Source organism: Ovis aries, chromosome 2 (assembly GCF_016772045.2).
Source record: "Ovis aries strain OAR_USU_Benz2616 breed Rambouillet chromosome 2, ARS-UI_Ramb_v3.0, whole genome shotgun sequence".
Taxonomy (NCBI): domain Eukaryota; kingdom Metazoa; phylum Chordata; class Mammalia; order Artiodactyla; family Bovidae; genus Ovis; species Ovis aries.
In genome coordinates this window covers 201,676,292-201,694,864 of record NC_056055.1, presented here as the reverse complement: position 1 = coordinate 201,694,864, position 18,573 = coordinate 201,676,292, and the positions used below count along the sequence as shown (strand labels likewise).

At 38.7% G+C, this 18,573-nt stretch overlaps 1 protein-coding gene across 3 annotated transcripts in view; it reads left to right on the top strand.

Moving 5' to 3' along the window:
* SATB2 (SATB homeobox 2) overlaps positions 1-18,573 on the top strand; it is a 201,694-nt gene that overhangs the window by 115,570 nt on the left and 67,551 nt on the right. For all 3 annotated transcript variants that reach the window (XM_060410162.1, XM_027965069.3, XM_060410161.1), the window contains one exon: positions 9,568-10,040. In XM_060410162.1, coding sequence (XP_060266145.1) covers positions 9,568-10,040 — 473 coding nt within the window. The remainder of the gene's footprint in view (positions 1-9,567; positions 10,041-18,573) is intronic.

The window sequence follows — 18,573 nt, the reverse complement described above, 5'->3', positions numbered from 1 at the left end:
CAGGAAGTTCAAAGGAATTAGCAAGATCCTCCAGGAACTGTGAGTTTCTCAGAAACTTGAGCAGACTCCAGATCTGAACTACCCACCTGCAAGGCCCGAGGACTGGGACCCTTCTCCAGAGGTTAAAACAGCTACAGAAAGCTGCTCTGTTACTAAACATAGCAGCGTTTCAGCCCCACTTGCCACATGCTGGGGACTTGTACTTTAAGCTGGGAACATCATTTCTTCCCAGGCACTTCCCATTCCACAAATTACCTTTAGGGACTTTGGCAACAGTAGAATCAAATTCACTGTGAATTAAATTGCAGCTCTGATGTAAAACTCTGAAAGCAGTTGTATTTTTAATGTCTCTTTAATAAGTAAGCATTTTGGCTTTATTCAGGATATATTTTGTTATGAATGTGAGCATTGCTTTTGTCACGAGAGGCAGCACTCCATTGTATTCTTCATGTTTTTTAGGATTTCTGATCCATGGCTAAGTATTGTAAAGATAAGATGAGCCCTTAGAACCAGGGCTTACCTTTGGTCTTGGTTTAATTTAACACAGGCTTAACCTGATATTTCAGAGAAGGCAATGGCGACCCACTCCAGTACTCTTGCCTGGAAAATCCTATGGGTGGAGAAGCCTGATAGGCTGCAGACCATGGGGTCGCTAAGAGTTGGACACGACTGAGTGACTTCACTTTCACTCTTCACTTTCATGCGTTGGAGAAAGACATGGCAACCCACTCCAGTGTTCTTGCCTGGAGAATCCCAGGGACGGAGGAGCCTGGTGGGCTGCCGTCTATGGGGTCGCACAGAGTTGGACACGACTGAAGCGACTTAGCAGCAGCAGCAACAACCTGATACTTTCTATCAGGGTGAAAAAGCAAAATACAGAATCAGGCACTGCTGTTAGGTCTACATTTTAGTCACTATGATTATTTTCAAATAATTTAAAAAGAAAGAAAAGGGGAAGAAGAGAGGGAAGAAGGGAGAGAGGAATGAAAGGAAGGACGGAAGGGAGGTCAGAAAGAAGAGAGAAAAGTAATGAATGTTCAAGCTTACTTTTCAGGTTGTCTGGTACATTGTGATGCTCCTCTGACTTTTTTCTTTCAAGTATTTGTATTTCACCTGCTGTGACATAAGAGGCTAAAATATTATTCTGATATTATTTGTAAAAGAGTGGCAGCAGAAGAAAATGTTTTTCAGATTTGACAAAAGCTATGCAAACCACTCCTGAAACCATGAACTGCCTTGGTCAGTAAAAATGAAGCCTGTTGGGGATCACTTGATTTTCAGGCATTTTTAAAGTTGGTATGATGATTTTTTTTCTTTATTATTTGAGGTAAAGAATTTGACTTTTATTGATAGAGCTGTCAAGGCCCAGGAAATGTTGATGAAGCCTCATTCCTTGACCAGTTTAAGACAAGCTCTTGAACCTTTTCTTAGGCCCATCTGTGCACTTCCTTGTAAAATCCAGCTTTATGAGAACCCTGCTAAGTCAGTTTAGCCAGAACCCGCTTAATATCTGATCAGCCTCAATATCTCATTCTTATCGGGTTTCTCATCCTCTAACATCCCCTAGGTGATGTCTGATCACCCTGGCCTGTCTTCAGCAAAGAATCCTGTTAGGTCAGTTTAGCCAGAATCCCTCTTGATCATGACGTTTCCTTTTGGTTATTTTCCACCTCTGACTCCCAGTCTGTTCCTTGGCTGTAAATTCCCACTTTCTTATGCTGTTTATGGAGTTGGGCCCAGTCTCTTTCCCCGACTGTAATAGCCCATTGCAGTGGTCCATATACCTGTTGTGATGCTCCTGAATAAGGTCTGCCTTAACATCTTTAACAACATAGAGAGTATCTTTATTCTCATAGGTAAAATTTTAACACTGGTAACCTGTGGTATGGGCAGGACCTAGTTTTCAGAAGTATTTTGTTTGGCTTTTCTTGTGTTTTGAAAATGGAGTTATTTGCCAGTTCCTAAATTTAGGAGCTATCCTGCAAAAATCCAGATTTTAAAAAGATATATTATTTTTGGAAAAAACATCTAAAGAAATGACAATATGAGAAAGACAACCGGCTGAGTCAAGGTAGTGACTACTCTCTTTGGACTGGAAGACTTTCTCTCCTAGTATCTCTGTGGCTGGCTTTCTGGCTGTTGTGCTCTACCTGGCTGTGTAGACATTTGAATTTGCAATGCCTTCATTATGGTTTGCTAATGACTTAGTACTTCATGGTGTGCCCACATGTCACTAAAAAGATACTTCCTCAGTCACTGTTCTAAACTATATGAAATTATAAGGATCTGGGAACTCATTAGAAAAGGGGAATTATTATGTATAATCTTAAAGGATGCAAAGGAATCTTCGCATCTGATGCGAAGAACTTACTCATTAGAAAAGACCCTGGTGCTGGGAAAGATTGAAGGCAGGAGGAAAAGGGGATGACAGAGAATGAGATAGTTGGATGGCATCACCGACTCAATGCAGATGAGTTTGAGTAAACTCTGGGAGTTGGTAATGGACAGGGAAGCTGGCGTGTTGCAGTCCATGGGGTCTCAGAGAGTCGGACATGACTGAGCAACTGAATTGAACTGACTGAATCTTAAAGGAATATGGACTGGTATTATTCTGATTCTTATTGCACCAATTTCATAGAGATTTCACAGAGCTCAAGAAAGTAACTCAATGTAATTAAGTGCTGAAAAATGAAAATAGTGACATTTTGGAAAATTAGCTTTTGATCAAAGAATGTTTACATTAATAGGATATTTCTTTTTTTTTTTTTTAGTAGAAAAAGAAATGAATATAATGTCTACTTCTTAAGTACCTGAAAACATAATTTGCTAACTTGAAGTTACCTTTATTTTGGCTGAATTAAAAAGCAAGCAAACAAAAGTGAATTGAATGTCTGAGGGCAAGTATTTCTGCCTGAAAAGTATGACTTTGCTCTGGAAACTTTGTTCTTCATTTATTGATGTGGAGTATCACATTGATTAATTTGTGGATATTGAAAAATCCTTGCTTCCCAGGGATATATCCCACTTGATTGGATTCAGATTGCTAGTATTTTGTTGAGGACTTTTGCATCTATATTCATCAGTGATATTTGGCTTATAATCTTTTTTTTTTTTTTTTTTGGTAGTACCTTTGTCTGATTTTGGTATAAGGGTGATGGTGGCCTTGTAAAATGAGTTTGGGAGTTTTCCTTCCTCTGCAATTTATGGAACCTTTTCAGAAGGATGGGTGTTAGCCCTTCTCTAAATGTTTGATAGAATTCACCTGTGAAGCCATCCAGGACTTTTGTTTGTTGGGAGTTTCAGTGCTTGTGATTGGTCTGTTACTGTTTTCTATTTCTTCCTAATTCAGTCTTGGGAGCTTGTAACTTTCTAAGAATTTGTCCATTTCTTTCAGGTTGTCCATTTTATTGGCATACAGTTGCTTGTGGAAATCTCTTATGATCTTTTGTATTTCTGTGGTGTCAGTTGTAAAGTCTCCTTTTTCATGTCTAGTTTTATTCATTTTAGTCCTCTCTCTTTTTTTTCTTGATGAGTCTGGCTAAAGGTTTATCAATTTTGTTTAGCTTTTCAAAGAACCAACTTTTAGTTTCATTGCTCTTTGCTACTGTCTTCTTTCTGTTTCATTTATTTCTGCTCTGATCTTTATGCTTTTTTTTTTCTTTATGCTAACTTTAGGTTTTTTGTTTGTTTTTCTCTAGTTGCTTTAGGTGTAAGGTTTGGTTGTTATTTGAGATTTTTCTTGTTTCCTGAGGTAAGATTGTATTGCTTTACTTTCTTCTTAGAACTGCTTTTGCTGCATTCCATAGGTTTTGGATCATTGTGCTTTCATTTTCATTTGTTTCCAGATACTTTGTTTCCTCTTTGATTTCTTCAATGATTCATTAGCTGTTCCCTGCTGCTGCTAAGTTGCTTCAGTAGTATCCGACTCTGTGCGACCCCATAGACGGCAGCCCACCAGGCTCCTCCATCCCTGGGATACTCCAGGCAAGAACACTGGAGTGGGTTGCCATTTCCTTCTCCAATGCATAAAAGTGAAAAGTGAAAGTGAAGTCACTCAGTCTTGTCTGACTCTTAGCAACCCCATGGACTGCAGCCCACCAGGCTCCTCCGTCCATGGGATTTTCCAGGCAAGAGTACTGGTTGTTCAGTGATGTCTTATTTAGCCTTCACCTATTTGTGTGTGTGTGTTTTTTTTTTTAATAGTGGTTTTTTAAAAAATAGTGTTTTTTCTTGTAGTTTATTTCTAATCTCATAGCACATGGTCAGAAAAGATGCCTGATACAATTTTAATTTGCTTAAATTTACCAAGGCTTGCTTTGTGGCCCAGCACATGGTTGATCCTGGAGAATGAAATGTTCCATGTGCACTTGGGAAAAATGTGTATTCTGTTATTTTTCAATAGAATGGTCTATAAAACTCAGTTAAGTCCATCTGGTCTAATGTAACATTTAAGGCCTTTGTTTCCTTATTGAGTTTTTGTTTGGATGATCTGTCCATTGACAAAAGTGGAGTGTTAAAGTCACCCACTATTATTGTGCTAATTTCTCCTTTTGTGGCTGTTAGCATTTGCCGTATATATTGAGGTGCTACTATGTTGTATGTATATTTGAAAGTGAAAGTGAAATCGCTCAGTCGTGTCCGACTCTTTGCAACCCCGTGGACTGTAGCCCACCAGGCTCCTCCGTCCATGGGATTCTCCAGGCAAGAGTACTGGAGTGGGTTGCCGTTTCCTTCTCCAGGGGATCTTCCCAACCCAGGAATCGAACCCAGGGTAGACGCTTTAACCTCTGAGCCACCAGGGAAGCCCCTTACAACTATTATATCTTCTTTTTAGATTGATCTCTTGATCATTGTATAGTGTCCTTCTTTGTCTCTTATAACAGTCTTTATTTTAAAGACTATTTGTCTGATATGAGCATTGCTACTTTAGCTTTCTTTTGATTTCCCTTTGCATGGAATACCTTCTTCCATACCGTCTTCACTTCTTTCAGCGAGGAACTTACAATAGCAACTTCTGTCCTTTGAAAACTGTGTTAGATTACCTTGCTCAAAGGCTCTTAACTATTTGCTTGGTTTGATTTTAAGTGTGTCTTATTGCAATACCCGAAAAATGTTTGCCTTTAGAGGATAAGATTAAAATAATTTGTTTACCTTGAACTTTTTGAAGGAAAGGTGAATACAAAATATATTAGTTACATCGAAAGGATTAAGTTATAAATTGAAGTCTTAAAGAAGTTTGAAGTAAACTTTTGACTTATTTAGGAGTTCATAGGAAAGTTAAGCAATCATTCAGTTTTTTAAAAAATCATGAAAAAATATTGTATATGTCTGAATATAAGGTGCTCCCAAGATATGGATGTCTATGTGCTTTACCGGTTAGAAGTTTTAAATATACAAAGCCTTTAGACATGTAATAAAATGATCAGATATTACTTCCTTGTATGTATTTAAAAACCACATGTTATATAAAATATTAATTTAGAAATATTACTTTCTTGATTGACTTTTTTCAAATACTTTACGTATGATTTGATTCTAGGACTTTGTCATCTCTAAATTCCCTGTTTTGAGTCATCTCACCCGGTTTTCCAGAACACATCACTTTCGCCTAAATATTTTGAGATTCAGTACTTTTTCTTTTGAACTTGATTTCGTATTAGGGTATAGTGAGTTAGCAATGTTGTGATAGTTTCAGGCCAACAGTGAAGGAACTCTGCCATGCATATTCATGTATCCATTTTCCCCCAAGCCCCTCTCTCCATCCAGGCTATCACATAACATTGAGCAGAGTGCTTTGCAATAGGTCCTTGCTGGTTATCCATTTTAAACATAGCAGTGTATACACAATCATCCCAGACTCCCTAACTGTCCCTTTCCCCTGGCAGCTATAAGTTCGTTATCTTAGTATGTGAGACTCAGTACTTTTTTGATCAGTTATGACTCTATCACTGTAAGCCATGTCTCTATCACTGTAAGCCATGTGCCAATTTACAAGCACTGTCTGCATACTGAAAGGTGCAGTTATTTAAAAAATTTGTCTTACAGGTGAATACTTTTCTGCTCTCTAACATGCAATCATTCAAAGTAGTTTTATTTAAAGTTATATCAGACTTTTGCATAATCATGTACATTTCCAACTGAAAGAAAAAATTACCAAGTCCATGTAGAATTTTTGCTTTATCAGGGTTTTGGGGAATTCCCTGGCAGCCCCGTGGTCGGTATTACATGCTCTCACTGCCAGGGCCTGGGTTCAGGCCTGGGGAAATATTCATAGAGTAGCACAAGCAGAGTGTCAAAATAAAAGCAACAACCTAACACAGTTTTTGTTAGATTAGATCCGCAAGCATTTAAGGCTGGCACAGTCAGAGGTTGGTTCAGCCTAGTGTGTTTTCCCCAAACAAACCTTAGCTTCACATAATGATGTAATACAGAGATTTAGATAAGGATTTGATTTGATATGATGTGACTTTTTTTTTTTTTATGTGAGTTTTTCTTGAGAAATATTCCTGAGGGAAGAAAAGACTGCCTCATGTTTGAACATATATGATACTTTCCTTTTTCTCCCTTTCAAAGTTATTCCTTAAATCTTTACTAAAGTACAATAAAACATAGAAGGAAAATAACCTGGAGAAAGGGAGAATTTTATTTAATCATAAATCAGTTCACTTCAGTTCAGTCACTTAGTCACGCTTCCCTGTCCATCATCAACTCCCGGAGCTTACTCAGATTCATGTCCATTGAGTCGGTGATGCCATCCAACCATCTCATCCTCTGTCATCCCCTTCTCCTCCTGCCTTCAATCTTTCCCAGCATCAGGGTCTTTTCCAGTGAGTCAGTTCTTTGCATCAGGTGATCAAAGTATTGGAGTTTCAGCTTCAACATCAGTCCTTTCAATGAGTAGTCAGGATTGATTTCCTTTAGAATTGACTGATTGGATCTCCTTGCAGTCCAAGGGACTCTCAAGAGTCTTCTCTAACACCACAGTTCAAAAGCATCAATTCTTCAGCGCTCAGCTTTCTTTATAGTCCAACTCTCACATCCATACATGACTATTGGAAAAACCATAGCTTTGACTAGACAGGCCTTTGTTGGCAAAGTAATATCTCTGCTTTTTAACATGCCATCTAGGTTGGTCATAGCTTTTTTTTCCAAGGAGCAAATGCCCTTTAATTTCATGGCTTTAGTTACCATCTGCAGTGATTTTGGAGCCCAAGAAAATAGTCTCTCACTGTTCCCATTGTTTTCCGCATCTGTTTGCCATGAAGTGATGGGACCGGATGCCATGATCTTACTTTTTCACTCCTCTTTCACTTTCATCAAGAGGCTCTTTAGTTTCTTCGCTGTCTACCATAAGGGTGGTGTCATCTGCATATCTAAGATTATTGATATTTCTCCTGGCAATGTTGAAAGCAGATTAAAGGCTAACAGAGTTTTGCCAAGAGAATGCATTGGTCCTAGCAAACAAACGGCAAATCAAGGTGAAATTATTAATTTTGTGAGACTTTTTCTTATTCTAGTGCATATCACAATCATTAAAATATCCATGTCTTAAAGATACATTCCTACAGAAAAGATAGCAGGTGAGGAGTTGAAAGGATATACTATGAGATGGGCATTTTATATAAATGTCTCCATAGTATTTATGTGAGATTTTTATTCGGTTCAGTTCAGTGGCTCAGTCGTGTCCAACTCTTTGCGACCCCATGAATTGCAGCACACTAGGCTTTCCTGTCTATCACCATCTCCTGGAGTTCACTCAAACTCATGTCCATCAAGTCGGTGGTGCCATCCAGCCATCTCGTCTTCTGTCATCCCCTTCTCCCCCTGCCCCCAATCCCTCCCAGCATCAGGGTCTTTTCCAGTGAGTCAACTCTTCGCAAGAGGTGGCTGAAGAATTGGAGTTTCAGCTTCAGCATCAGTCCTTCCAGTGAACACCCAGGACTGATCTCCTTTAGGATGGACTGGTTGGATCTCGTTGCAGTCCAAAGGACTCTCAAGAGTCTTCTCCAACACCACAGCTCAAAAGCATCAATTCTTCAGCGTTCAGCTTTCTTCACAGTCGAGCTCTCACATCCATACATGACCACTGGAAAAACCATAGCTTTGACTAGATGGACCTTTGTTAGCAAAGTAATGTCTCTGCTTTTGAATATGCTATCTAGGTTGGTCATAACTTTTCTTCCAAGGAGTAAGCGTCTTTTAATTTCATGGCTGCAGTCACCGTCTGCAGTGATTTTGGAGCCCTCCCAAAATAAAGTCTGACACTGTTTCCACTGTTTCCCCATCTATTTCCCATGAAGTGATGGGACCAGATGCCATGATCTTAGTTTTCTGAATGCTGAGCTTTAAGCCAACTTTTTCACTGTCCTCTTTCACTTTCATCAAGAGGCTTTTTAGTTCCTTTTTACTTTCTGCTATAAGGGTGGTGTCATCTGCATATCTGAGGTTATTGATATTTCTCCCAGCAATCGATTCCAGCTTGTGCTTCTTTCAGCCCAGCGTTTTTCATGATGTACTCTGCATATGAGTTAAATAAGCAGGGTGACAATATACAGCCTTGACGTACTCCTTTTCCTATTTGGAACCAGTTGGTTGTTTCATGTCCGGTTCTAACTGTTGCTTCCTGATCTGCATATAGGTTTCTCAGGAGGCAGGTCAGGTGGTCTGGTGTTCCCATCTCTTTCAGAATTTTCCACAATTTATTGTCATCCACACAGTCAAAGGCTTTAGCATAGTCAATAAAGCAGAAATAAATGTTTTTCTGGAACTCTCTTGCTTTTTTGATGATCCAGTGGATGTTGGCAATTTGATCTCTGGTTCCTCTGCCTTTTCTAAAACCAGCTTGAACCTCTGGAAGTTCACGGTTCACATATTGCTGAAGCCTGGCTTGGAGAATTTTGAGCATTACTTTACTAGCATGTGAGATGAGTGCAATTGTGTGGTAGTTTGAGCACTCTTTGGCATTGCCTTTCTTTGGGATTGGAATGAAAACTGACCTTTTCCAGTCCTGTGGCCACTGCTGAGTTTTCCAAATTTGCTAGCATATTGAGTGCAGCACTTTCACAGCATCATCTTTCAGGATTTGAAATAGCTCAGCTGGAATTCCAGTTAAGATTTTTATTAGGAAATAGCAATTAATTTGGCAGAAGATGTTGTTGTCATTTCCTGATACCCATGAACTATACCATTAACCACAAACTACAGAAGATGAAAACAGATTTTTTTTTTTTTTTTTACCCACAGTGGATGATGAAGAGGTGATAGAGCTTGGAAACCTAAGAAGATTTAGAAGTTGTAGTAACCATTTCTGTCTTGGCTATTTAATAAAATGCCTACTTTTAGAAATTAAAAAAAGGCAAATATTTTTACTTTCATGTCATAACCTATGGAAAAATCCATTATTGAAACATTTTTTCAGGAAAAGATGACTCACTTTTACTCTGGGTCTTCCAGCTTTGTATGAAAAAAATCTTTTTCATTAATATACCAAAAATATAATTTAAAAGTACATGCAACAAATTATACTAATGATGATAATGACGAATTATCATTTTTATCTCTTAACAGTGGAAAGAGTGGAACGAGAAAACCTTTCAGACTATTGTGTTCTGGGCCAGCGTCCAATGCATTTACCAAATATGAACCAGCTGGCCTCCCTGGGGAAAACCAACGAACAGTCTCCTCATAGCCAAATCCACCACAGTACTCCAATCCGAAACCAAGTGCCCGCATTACAGCCCATCATGAGCCCTGGTCTTCTTTCTCCCCAGCTCAGTCCACAACTTGTCAGGCAACAAATTGCCATGGCCCATCTGATCAACCAACAGATTGCCGTTAGCCGGCTTCTGGCTCACCAGCATCCTCAAGCCATCAACCAGCAGTTCTTGAACCACCCACCCATTCCCAGAGCAGTTAAGCCGGAGCCAACCAACTCCTCTGTGGAGGTATCTCCAGATATCTACCAGCAAGTCAGAGATGAGTTGAAGAGAGCCAGTGTGTCCCAAGCTGTCTTTGCAAGAGTGGCATTCAATCGCACACAGGTATTAAACATCATAAGGTTTTAAACATCGTAATGTTTATATCATGTTAATGATATATCATGTATCATGTTAATACTGTGGACATATTGTGACAAATATTTTTTATCTCTTTAAAATTTGTCTGTGGATCTCAGAGCACATAGAATCAGATTAACTAATAATCTTTAGTTCATGAAATACTATCACCATTGATCTATGCTTGGCTATGATTAATTAATTTCAGTAATGTAACGAATATTGTGAACTCACTACCCAACTCAGCACCTGAAATGTTACTAGTGACGTGGGTCTCTTTATGTACTTCTTCTCTCCTCTTTTCCATTTACTTTCCCCAGATGTAACCCTGATCTTGAATTTTGTGATTACCATTCCTTGTTTTTATTTTTTAAAAAACTAGTTCTAAAACTTACCTTATCTTTGAACTTTACAAAAAATATTATGTTATCATTTTTATAATTTTTAATAAACCCTTCAAAATGTATAAGTTAGATTTAAGATATTAGTAAAATAGTATTGATAAAGGGGTTCCCAGGTGGTGCTAGCGGTAAATAACCCACCTGCCAGTGCAGGAGGCATAAGAGACACAGGTCGATTTCTGGGTTGGGAAGATTGCTTGGAGGAGGGCTTGGCAGCCTACTCCAGTATTCTTGCCCAGAGAATCCCCATGGACAGAGGAGCCTGGAGGTCTACAGTCCATAGGGTTACACAGAGTTGGACATGACTGAACTGACTTAGCACAAAGTAGTAATGGATAGCTGACTCGTATTTTTAGTGTTTCGAGAGAATTATATGCCAATATAATATTAAATGATAGACAGTGAACAGCTTAGCTATGTCTTATTTTATTGAAGGCTGCTTATAATCAAGAAGTTCTTTCCCACCAGTACTAAATGTGAGTGTGCATTAGAATCACTTGGAAGACTGTTCAAACATAGATTGCTGGCCCACTTCCTAGAGTTTCTGATTCACAGGTCTAGGGTGGGACCCAGAAATTTGCATGTCTAACAAGATCGCAGCTGGTCCTGATGCTGGTCTTGGGTCACCTTTTGGGAACTGCCAATCTAGCTCTTATGCCATTGTTCCTTTGGTGTCTGTAGGAATTTGGTTCCAGGACTCTCACAAATACCAAAACCCATAGATGCTCAAGTCCCTTATGTAAAATGGTGCAGTACAGTTGGTCTGCCCTATCTGTGGATTTTGCATCCACAGACACAGAGGACCAGTTGTATGAGTACCCAAAAAGTAAAAGTGCCTAATCTTAAAGAGCTAACAATCTGGTAGTGAAAAGTAGAATGTACTCAGATAACTAAAATAAAATGTGAAGTCAGGAGAATAATTTAAGGTAATGTGAGCAGTGACTGCAATGGGTGTTTGTGAGGAGCTGGGGTTAGGCGTACTTACAGTAGAGTAAATAAGTGAGTAAGCAAGTGAGTCTTAAGAGGACAGTGGGTCTAAGTTAGCCACCCTACTAAATGTAAGGCAGGAACCCAAGCTCTCTGCAGATGCAAAGATAAAAAAATTGTGAGTGAACACATATGTGAATAACTGACTTGAGTATGAAAGTTTCTGGATAGTTAGACCTTGAAGGATGAATAAAATTTAATGGGCAAACATGGAGAAGAAGGGTATTTTAGGTTAAAGAACACACAAGAAAAGGGTTGAGTCAGAAAAAGTCAGGACCAGCGGATAGTTGATAGCAAAGCTAGATAATGTAACTTAAAGGTAGAAGAACAGATCTGAAAAGGCCTTAGGTTCATGCCAAGAACTTTGAACGGTGTTTAATGAGCAGTGGAAACCATTGAAGGATTTATGTAGGGATATTCTTTCATCAAATGATCAGAATTGGATCTTAGGAATACTTTTTTTCCCTTTAATGATATCGAGAGTGTAGGAATTTTACTTAGGAGGCTGCCTTACATATGCAGCTGAAATGCATAGAAGTTTTGAACAAGACTGGTGGTAATGGAGTAGAGGGTACTATCAAAAAGCATTGTGAGAGTAAAGTTGACAGAAATTGCAACTACCTGGAGTAGAGATAATGCTAGGGTTTGAGCCTCATGACTACCAATGAAGCGTAATTATTTAGAGAATCAAGGAGGGCATTGAAAGAGATGGTTGAAATAAGGTTAAAGTGATTATTTTGGGCTGTTTTGACTTTGGGCTATTTGACTTTGAAGTGCTAGTAGACTGCTTAAGTGAAGATGTGTAGCAGTCATTGAAAATAAGAGTTTAGTGCTAAGAATAGTAGAGATAAGAAATTTATTCACAAAACCTGGAATTTAAAAAGACAGCAGAGGGAGGGGAGAAGCCACCAGCACTACTAACACCAAGGAAAAGAGACCATGAAATGCCAGGAGAGGTGGGGGCAGGTGAAGGTAGAAGAAAAGGGAGATGCTGATAAAGTATAGAGGATCTGGGCTGGGAGTCTCCAGAGGAGACTCTTCCATGTGGGGAAAACTAAGAAGTCTAGGGAGGGGAAGTTTGAAACCATGCCATGAGATTTGGTGTTTGGTTGGGAGAAATCCTTGGCAAGCTTTAGAGTATAATTTCATTAGAGTGGTAAGGGCAGGAGCCAGAATTTAGGAGTTAAGGAGTGATTAACTGTCAAGGATACAGAAGCAGTGGCTGTAAATTACTCTTTCCAAAATTTGGTGTTGAAAGGGAGACCAGAAATGGGTTGACAGTTCTGAAAGTGAGAGGCAGTCAGTTTGAGACAGAAGAATTAGCTCGGGCCTCAGCTGAAGTCAAACAGCATGAACGAGTGATGGAACCAGCCGCTGTGGTTTGGTAAGTCTTCAGCCACCGTGAAACTGCAGGAGTAGGATCAGGGAAGAAAGGCAGTGGTCTTGCTTGAGATTTGGTGCTGACAGATTAGGTATGGCAGGAGACCAAGAGGGGTGAAATCTCTTGCTGCCTTGACTCTTAGCTAACGTATACATTCTGTTATTGACAGAGCTTGTTGCATCATTTGAAAATGAGTTCAGAGGTTCACAGGGGGCTACACGTGTTCCAGACATCACTAAGCCACTATTCTCTTGCGGCTTAAAGTACTAGGGTAGCGTGTGTGTGTGTCCACAGTTATCTGGACTGAGCCCATAGGAGTGCTTACCTTCTTGAGCAAGTCTGTTTCATACTATTATAAAACACAAAGCAGAAGGAAGTGTCTTTAAGTCTACATTTCTCTGTGTGTCTGCGCGCTCTTTCATCTGTCATTCATGTGCATGAATAGGCATTTCAAGGCTAGTCAACATTTTATTGTTGGTTATTTATATAGCTCCTTTGGATAAGGATAAGCTTGAGAGCGTGGTTGTATTGCTTTGGATTTTAGAATCAATGTATGCAGTATACAGTTTATCTAAATAGCATGAAGCATGAGAGAAGACTCCCAATGAGGCTAGACCAAGGCAGGCCGTGTTGGTATGAAGAAATGCTCTGCCAAAGCCCTGGGCCCTGGAGGCCTGTCTTCTGCACAGTCCTTTTTGTCTGTTTTTTGGAATTAATGATTTTTCTTTGGCATTGCCATCTTTCAAGTGCCAAGTTATAAAAGGTCTAATTGAAGCCCAGAACACATTTTATTATTTTCCTCCTGCCATTAAATTTGTAAGATGGCTACACTCAGAAAGAAACATTCACTTTCAATCAACATGAGCTTGAGTTCATGGGGCCTTGAGGATATCAAGTGGAAACTGCGTAGGAATGTATGAGTATTTCATTTTAAATTTCTGCTTTTAATTTGGGAAAGCTTTTCATCCCTCTGGGATCATAACCTGTTGTGTATAAAGCCCAACCTAATCAAGGTAGATGGTATTGACAGAATGACATAGTTTGAACCTAAGCTGGAGGTCAACAGGCAGATTGTTTCTGCTGTATATGCTGCAGTCACTACAGCAAAGGTTGGACAGCTGGGTTTCACCAGCCACATTGTTAAATGGAAGATATGGTCTACTATGCCCCATGAAACCAGCCATGGATTTTTCAAATGATAGGCTGTCTTGAGTGGAATCAGAAATATGTGAGTGATAAAATAACTTGTTAACAAATAAAAATTAACTTTGTAGATAATAACATAAATGAGTTGTTAATCTGTGGACAGTGACGAATCTCAACATTTTTTTTTCCTCCAAGCAAACAGAATCAGAGCCATTTATTTTTGATGGACACCTAAGACGAGTTCTAGTCTTGTACTCAGTTGTTTTACTGATATGTAGTATATGCTTGGGCTTTTTCAATGGCTTGGTCGGTAAAAAAATCCACTTGCAGTGCAGGAGATGCAGGAGACATGGGTCTGATCCCTGGAGCATATTCTCAGTTTACTGAGTATTTTTTATAAATACTTCATGATATCTATTATTCACTTATTATCAAATTCAGTAAAAAACACTTTGATTTGTCACACTATAGTTTGTGTTCCTGGATTTGTTCTTGATGATTGGACCAAGAATAAATCTAGTAATTAATTTCTCTGTTTTGTATGTGTGTATATGTACATGTAGAACAAAAATCACATGCACAACATTCACAAATGAATTTAGAATTGTTAAAAAAAGTCTAGTTTTTCATGTTTAAGACTTCTAGATGAAAAACTTAAATTCATAATAAATAGCATTTGAAAAAGCAGTTCTTCAAGGGAAAACTGAATTACTTTGTATGTCTGATCCATTGTCACTATACCACTTGTTGATGTAAAATAACAAAATTAAGGGGAAAGGAACTGTATTTCCAAGAACTTGCTTTTTTACATTTTAATTCTTATCAGCATGTCTTTTAAAAACAGAAAATGCATTTGTTTGATGAAATGATTTCCTACCCATACTTCTTGACAAGGTCCTGACTTCTGCCAGAGTCAGAGATCGACAACCTTTTGCCATTCTGATTTTATTTATTATTATTTCTTACACTTCTCTGTTAGTTTGTTAATACTGTCTAAGCTAAGAACATAAATTAAGTCACGTGTTCCGGGCAAGGGAAGCAGCACATTTGAGATCGTGCAGTGCCAGGATATTGAATCTTCAGCCTGAGCATGAGACTAACTCCAGATACAGGGTGTGGCAGTGTGTTGCATAGTGTCTGTGCCATAAGCATGATTTGTTGTTGTTGTTCAGCTGCCGAGTTTTGTCTGACTCTTTGCTACCCCCTGGACTGTAGCCCACCAGTCTTCTCTGTCCATGAGATTTCCCAGGCAATAATACTGGAGTGGGTTGCCATTTCCTCCTTCAGGGGATCTTCCCCATCCAGGGATCAAACCCACATCTCCAGCATTGCAGGCAGATTCTTTACTACTGAGCCACCAGAGAAGCTCCATCTTACATGGTAGAAGCCTGTTTTTGCCATTCTGACCTTATATAAGATATACTCTGAGCACATTCACTTTCTCCTTTGCTAGTCTTTTGAAAGAAAAGGTTAGCCCTACTTCTGGAGACTTTTATGACAAATGGGAGCCTATGAGAATAGTAGGAGAAAAGTGACATTGTCTGACCTGGTCATTAATATTCTGGCAATCCTATGACACATTACTAAGCATTTCTGTTACCTGTGGTCACAGAGTGCTATGATACACCAGAGGAGGCTGAGGCAGATCACAAGCCTGCTCTGGTTTCCATCCTTCACTCCTCCAGCACCACCTCCCACCCTCCTGCCTCATGATTTACTTCTAAGTCATGGTGTCTGCTGGTTGGCTCTTCATTCAAAGGACTTTCCTCAGACTACTGTATTTTCCTTTGCTCACACTGACAGAGAGCTGGAAGCACTTAATAGATGTCTGATAGGCACAGGAGGATGAAAGCCCAGCTCCTTGCTGCTTGTCGCAGGGACAGTGCTGACCTGTGACTTTCACTCCAGAGCTGTCTGCAGACTGGGCTGAGGCTGAGGCTTTGCTTGCATTTCTTCCCTTCTCTGTCCTGCTTCTCCCACTCCCTAACAAGTTTCCCTCGGAAGCACTTCCTAAATAAATCATTTGTGTAGGAATCTCTATCTCAGGATGTGCTTTTTATCTTGGATTACAGATCAAGGTCATTGCTAGTCTAATTGACATTTGGTTATGCCATAGGATAGTAGTTTGAATAAAATATATCTTCACTTTTATACCTACCACCTTTAGAAATCTAAGGCTAGATGTTATTATGGAAATAGTATAGAGGTTTTTATGGTACTTTGGTACTATGGTACACTTTGTTTATTATCAGTGTTGTTTATAAATCATGAGCAAGATGTTATTAGGGCAATAGTATAGAATTATATAGATTTTTTTTTTTTTTTTACTGTACTACTCTCTCTTGAAAACATTATAATTATTGTGATTTTTAACTGAGTCCTCTGAATTCAATGGGCTGGTATGGCTATTAGCCAGATTTACTTATGGATGTTGAATGTGGAGGGATTGGTTAGAGAGAGGGGAGAGAAGGAGAAGGAATGAGACAGAAACAGACACTGGATATGAGGCCCTATGAGGTCATTCAGACTTGACATAAAGCCATCCTTACTGAGTCTCAAAGGTGCCTTATGTGATTTATGTGAGTTTCAGAGTAGCTTTGCTTCTCTGTCCTGCCCTATCTCCAGTGCTCTGTTAATGATGCAAATGGGTTCTGTTAGACAGACAATTTTGAGAAGTAAGAGGACCTCTGTAGGGTTTTATTTTTTTTGCATATTCATTTTCCCTTGCTTCTATCCCAAATTTATTTTAGCATTGGCACACTTAGCAGCGCTATGGACATGAAATAAGTTGCCTGGCTATTTACTGTGTTTACCTCTTTGCATTTTGACAATTTGGTTATGAATCCTAACCTATAGCATTCTTTTGTCCCTTGTCACTTTATGGACTTAAGAAAATCAGTAAGAGGCTTTTGAAGATACGAAAAGGTTTGTGACTATTTTACAAGACTTACTATTACCCAGGAATGGTTGTGGGATGTCCACTGACCTATAATAAGAATGGTTTCATGAAATATGTACAATGAATCTTCCTTAATAGATAAACTATTCTCTAATTTATTTAAAAGCCAATGACCTACATATTCACGTGTTCAGAAATTCCCCATTTACTAGCATTATTTCTCCTTTGAGACCTTCCATTTGAGCAAATCTGTTAAATGAAGTAGAGAGGAAGCTTTGATCCAAACTAGGCTAAATCCATTGGAACAAATGCCCTGCCACATGTGAATGGGAGCGTTAGAATGCCAGCAAAGGAAAGTAAAGGGTTATTCTCTGTCCCTCTTTGCACCTCTGTCCCCTTACCTCGAAGGTGGGGTTCAGGAAACAGCCATACACATGGAATTGGCAATAAAAAGTTTGTATCATTTGAACGAGACTCTTGCCACATTCAGTTTTGACGAAGTGTGGTTATCTTTCTTTTATCTCTAGCAGATTATATACCATAACTGGGAAAGTTCAGACTCATTTTGTGTCTAGGTAGCTCTTCTGAGTCAGTTCTTAGAAACATGTTTTCATTAGAAGTCTATATGTATTTTGCAAAATGTGTTAATCTTCTGTAAAAGAAATGCTTCTAATTTGGTATCTTTAGTTTGTGAAAAAGTCACAGAGTTACACAATTTGCAACATTTTATCAGAGGGTTTTTTTTTTTTTTTTTGAGAAAGCTGTTCATCTTACTTTTATCTGATATAGAAGAGAATTTTTAAAATCCTTTGTGAACTTATTTGGTTGATCGATCCTTAATTTGCATACTTTTAATTTTTTATGAGACTTTGCAAAAAAAAAAATTGTTGTTTATTTATTAAAGCCATATCATTTGAAGAAACTTAAGTTCAGGGTCATAAATACAATTTATGAAGTCACTCAGCAACCAGAGAATGTTTTCAACAGATTGGAAAATTAAATTGAGTGATGTATCAGAAAAATTGGCAGTAAGGTCAACAGCTAGAAATGTAAATGTCTTTGTGTGAAATGACATGGACTTTGCTTTTATGCTTTTTGGCACTGTGTTTATAGTATATTCCCACCCACATTATTAAGGTTAAAAATTGAAGTGGCACAATTAGGAAGAGATGTGTAGCAACAAAATGAAAATTCTAACAACCAAACTATTTGGAAGTCTGAGCTTTAGTATGTTACCTGTTGGTTTTTTCTGAGGGTGGGGAGAAATTTCTATGACTTCTTGTTTGATTTATACTTATAGCCCAAGGTAGGCATGATTTAGTTACACATACCATTTGTACATGTAGAAAACTTGACCTCCAAGATATTTAAAACTCTTTCTCAGCATTCAGTAAGATATAGGCACTTAGCAATATAGCAATAGAATAGTGTAAATCCAGGGGTCTTGACTCCATGGTCCAGTGAGCTGGTTATAAAATGACTAGGGAACCTGTGAGAAAAAGGAAGTCCAGCCACTGAAAGACGGGCTGTAAATATGAAATGCCACAGATCAGGCATGAACATGTTATTGAGTTTTGAAGCAAATAATATGCCCTCTTTTGATTTCAATGTTAAATTAATAAAGTAGGGAAAGAGGGTCCTGCAAGCTTCATAAAATAGGTACTCTTTCATTTCAGAATCACTGGCTTGAATTCATAGATTTAA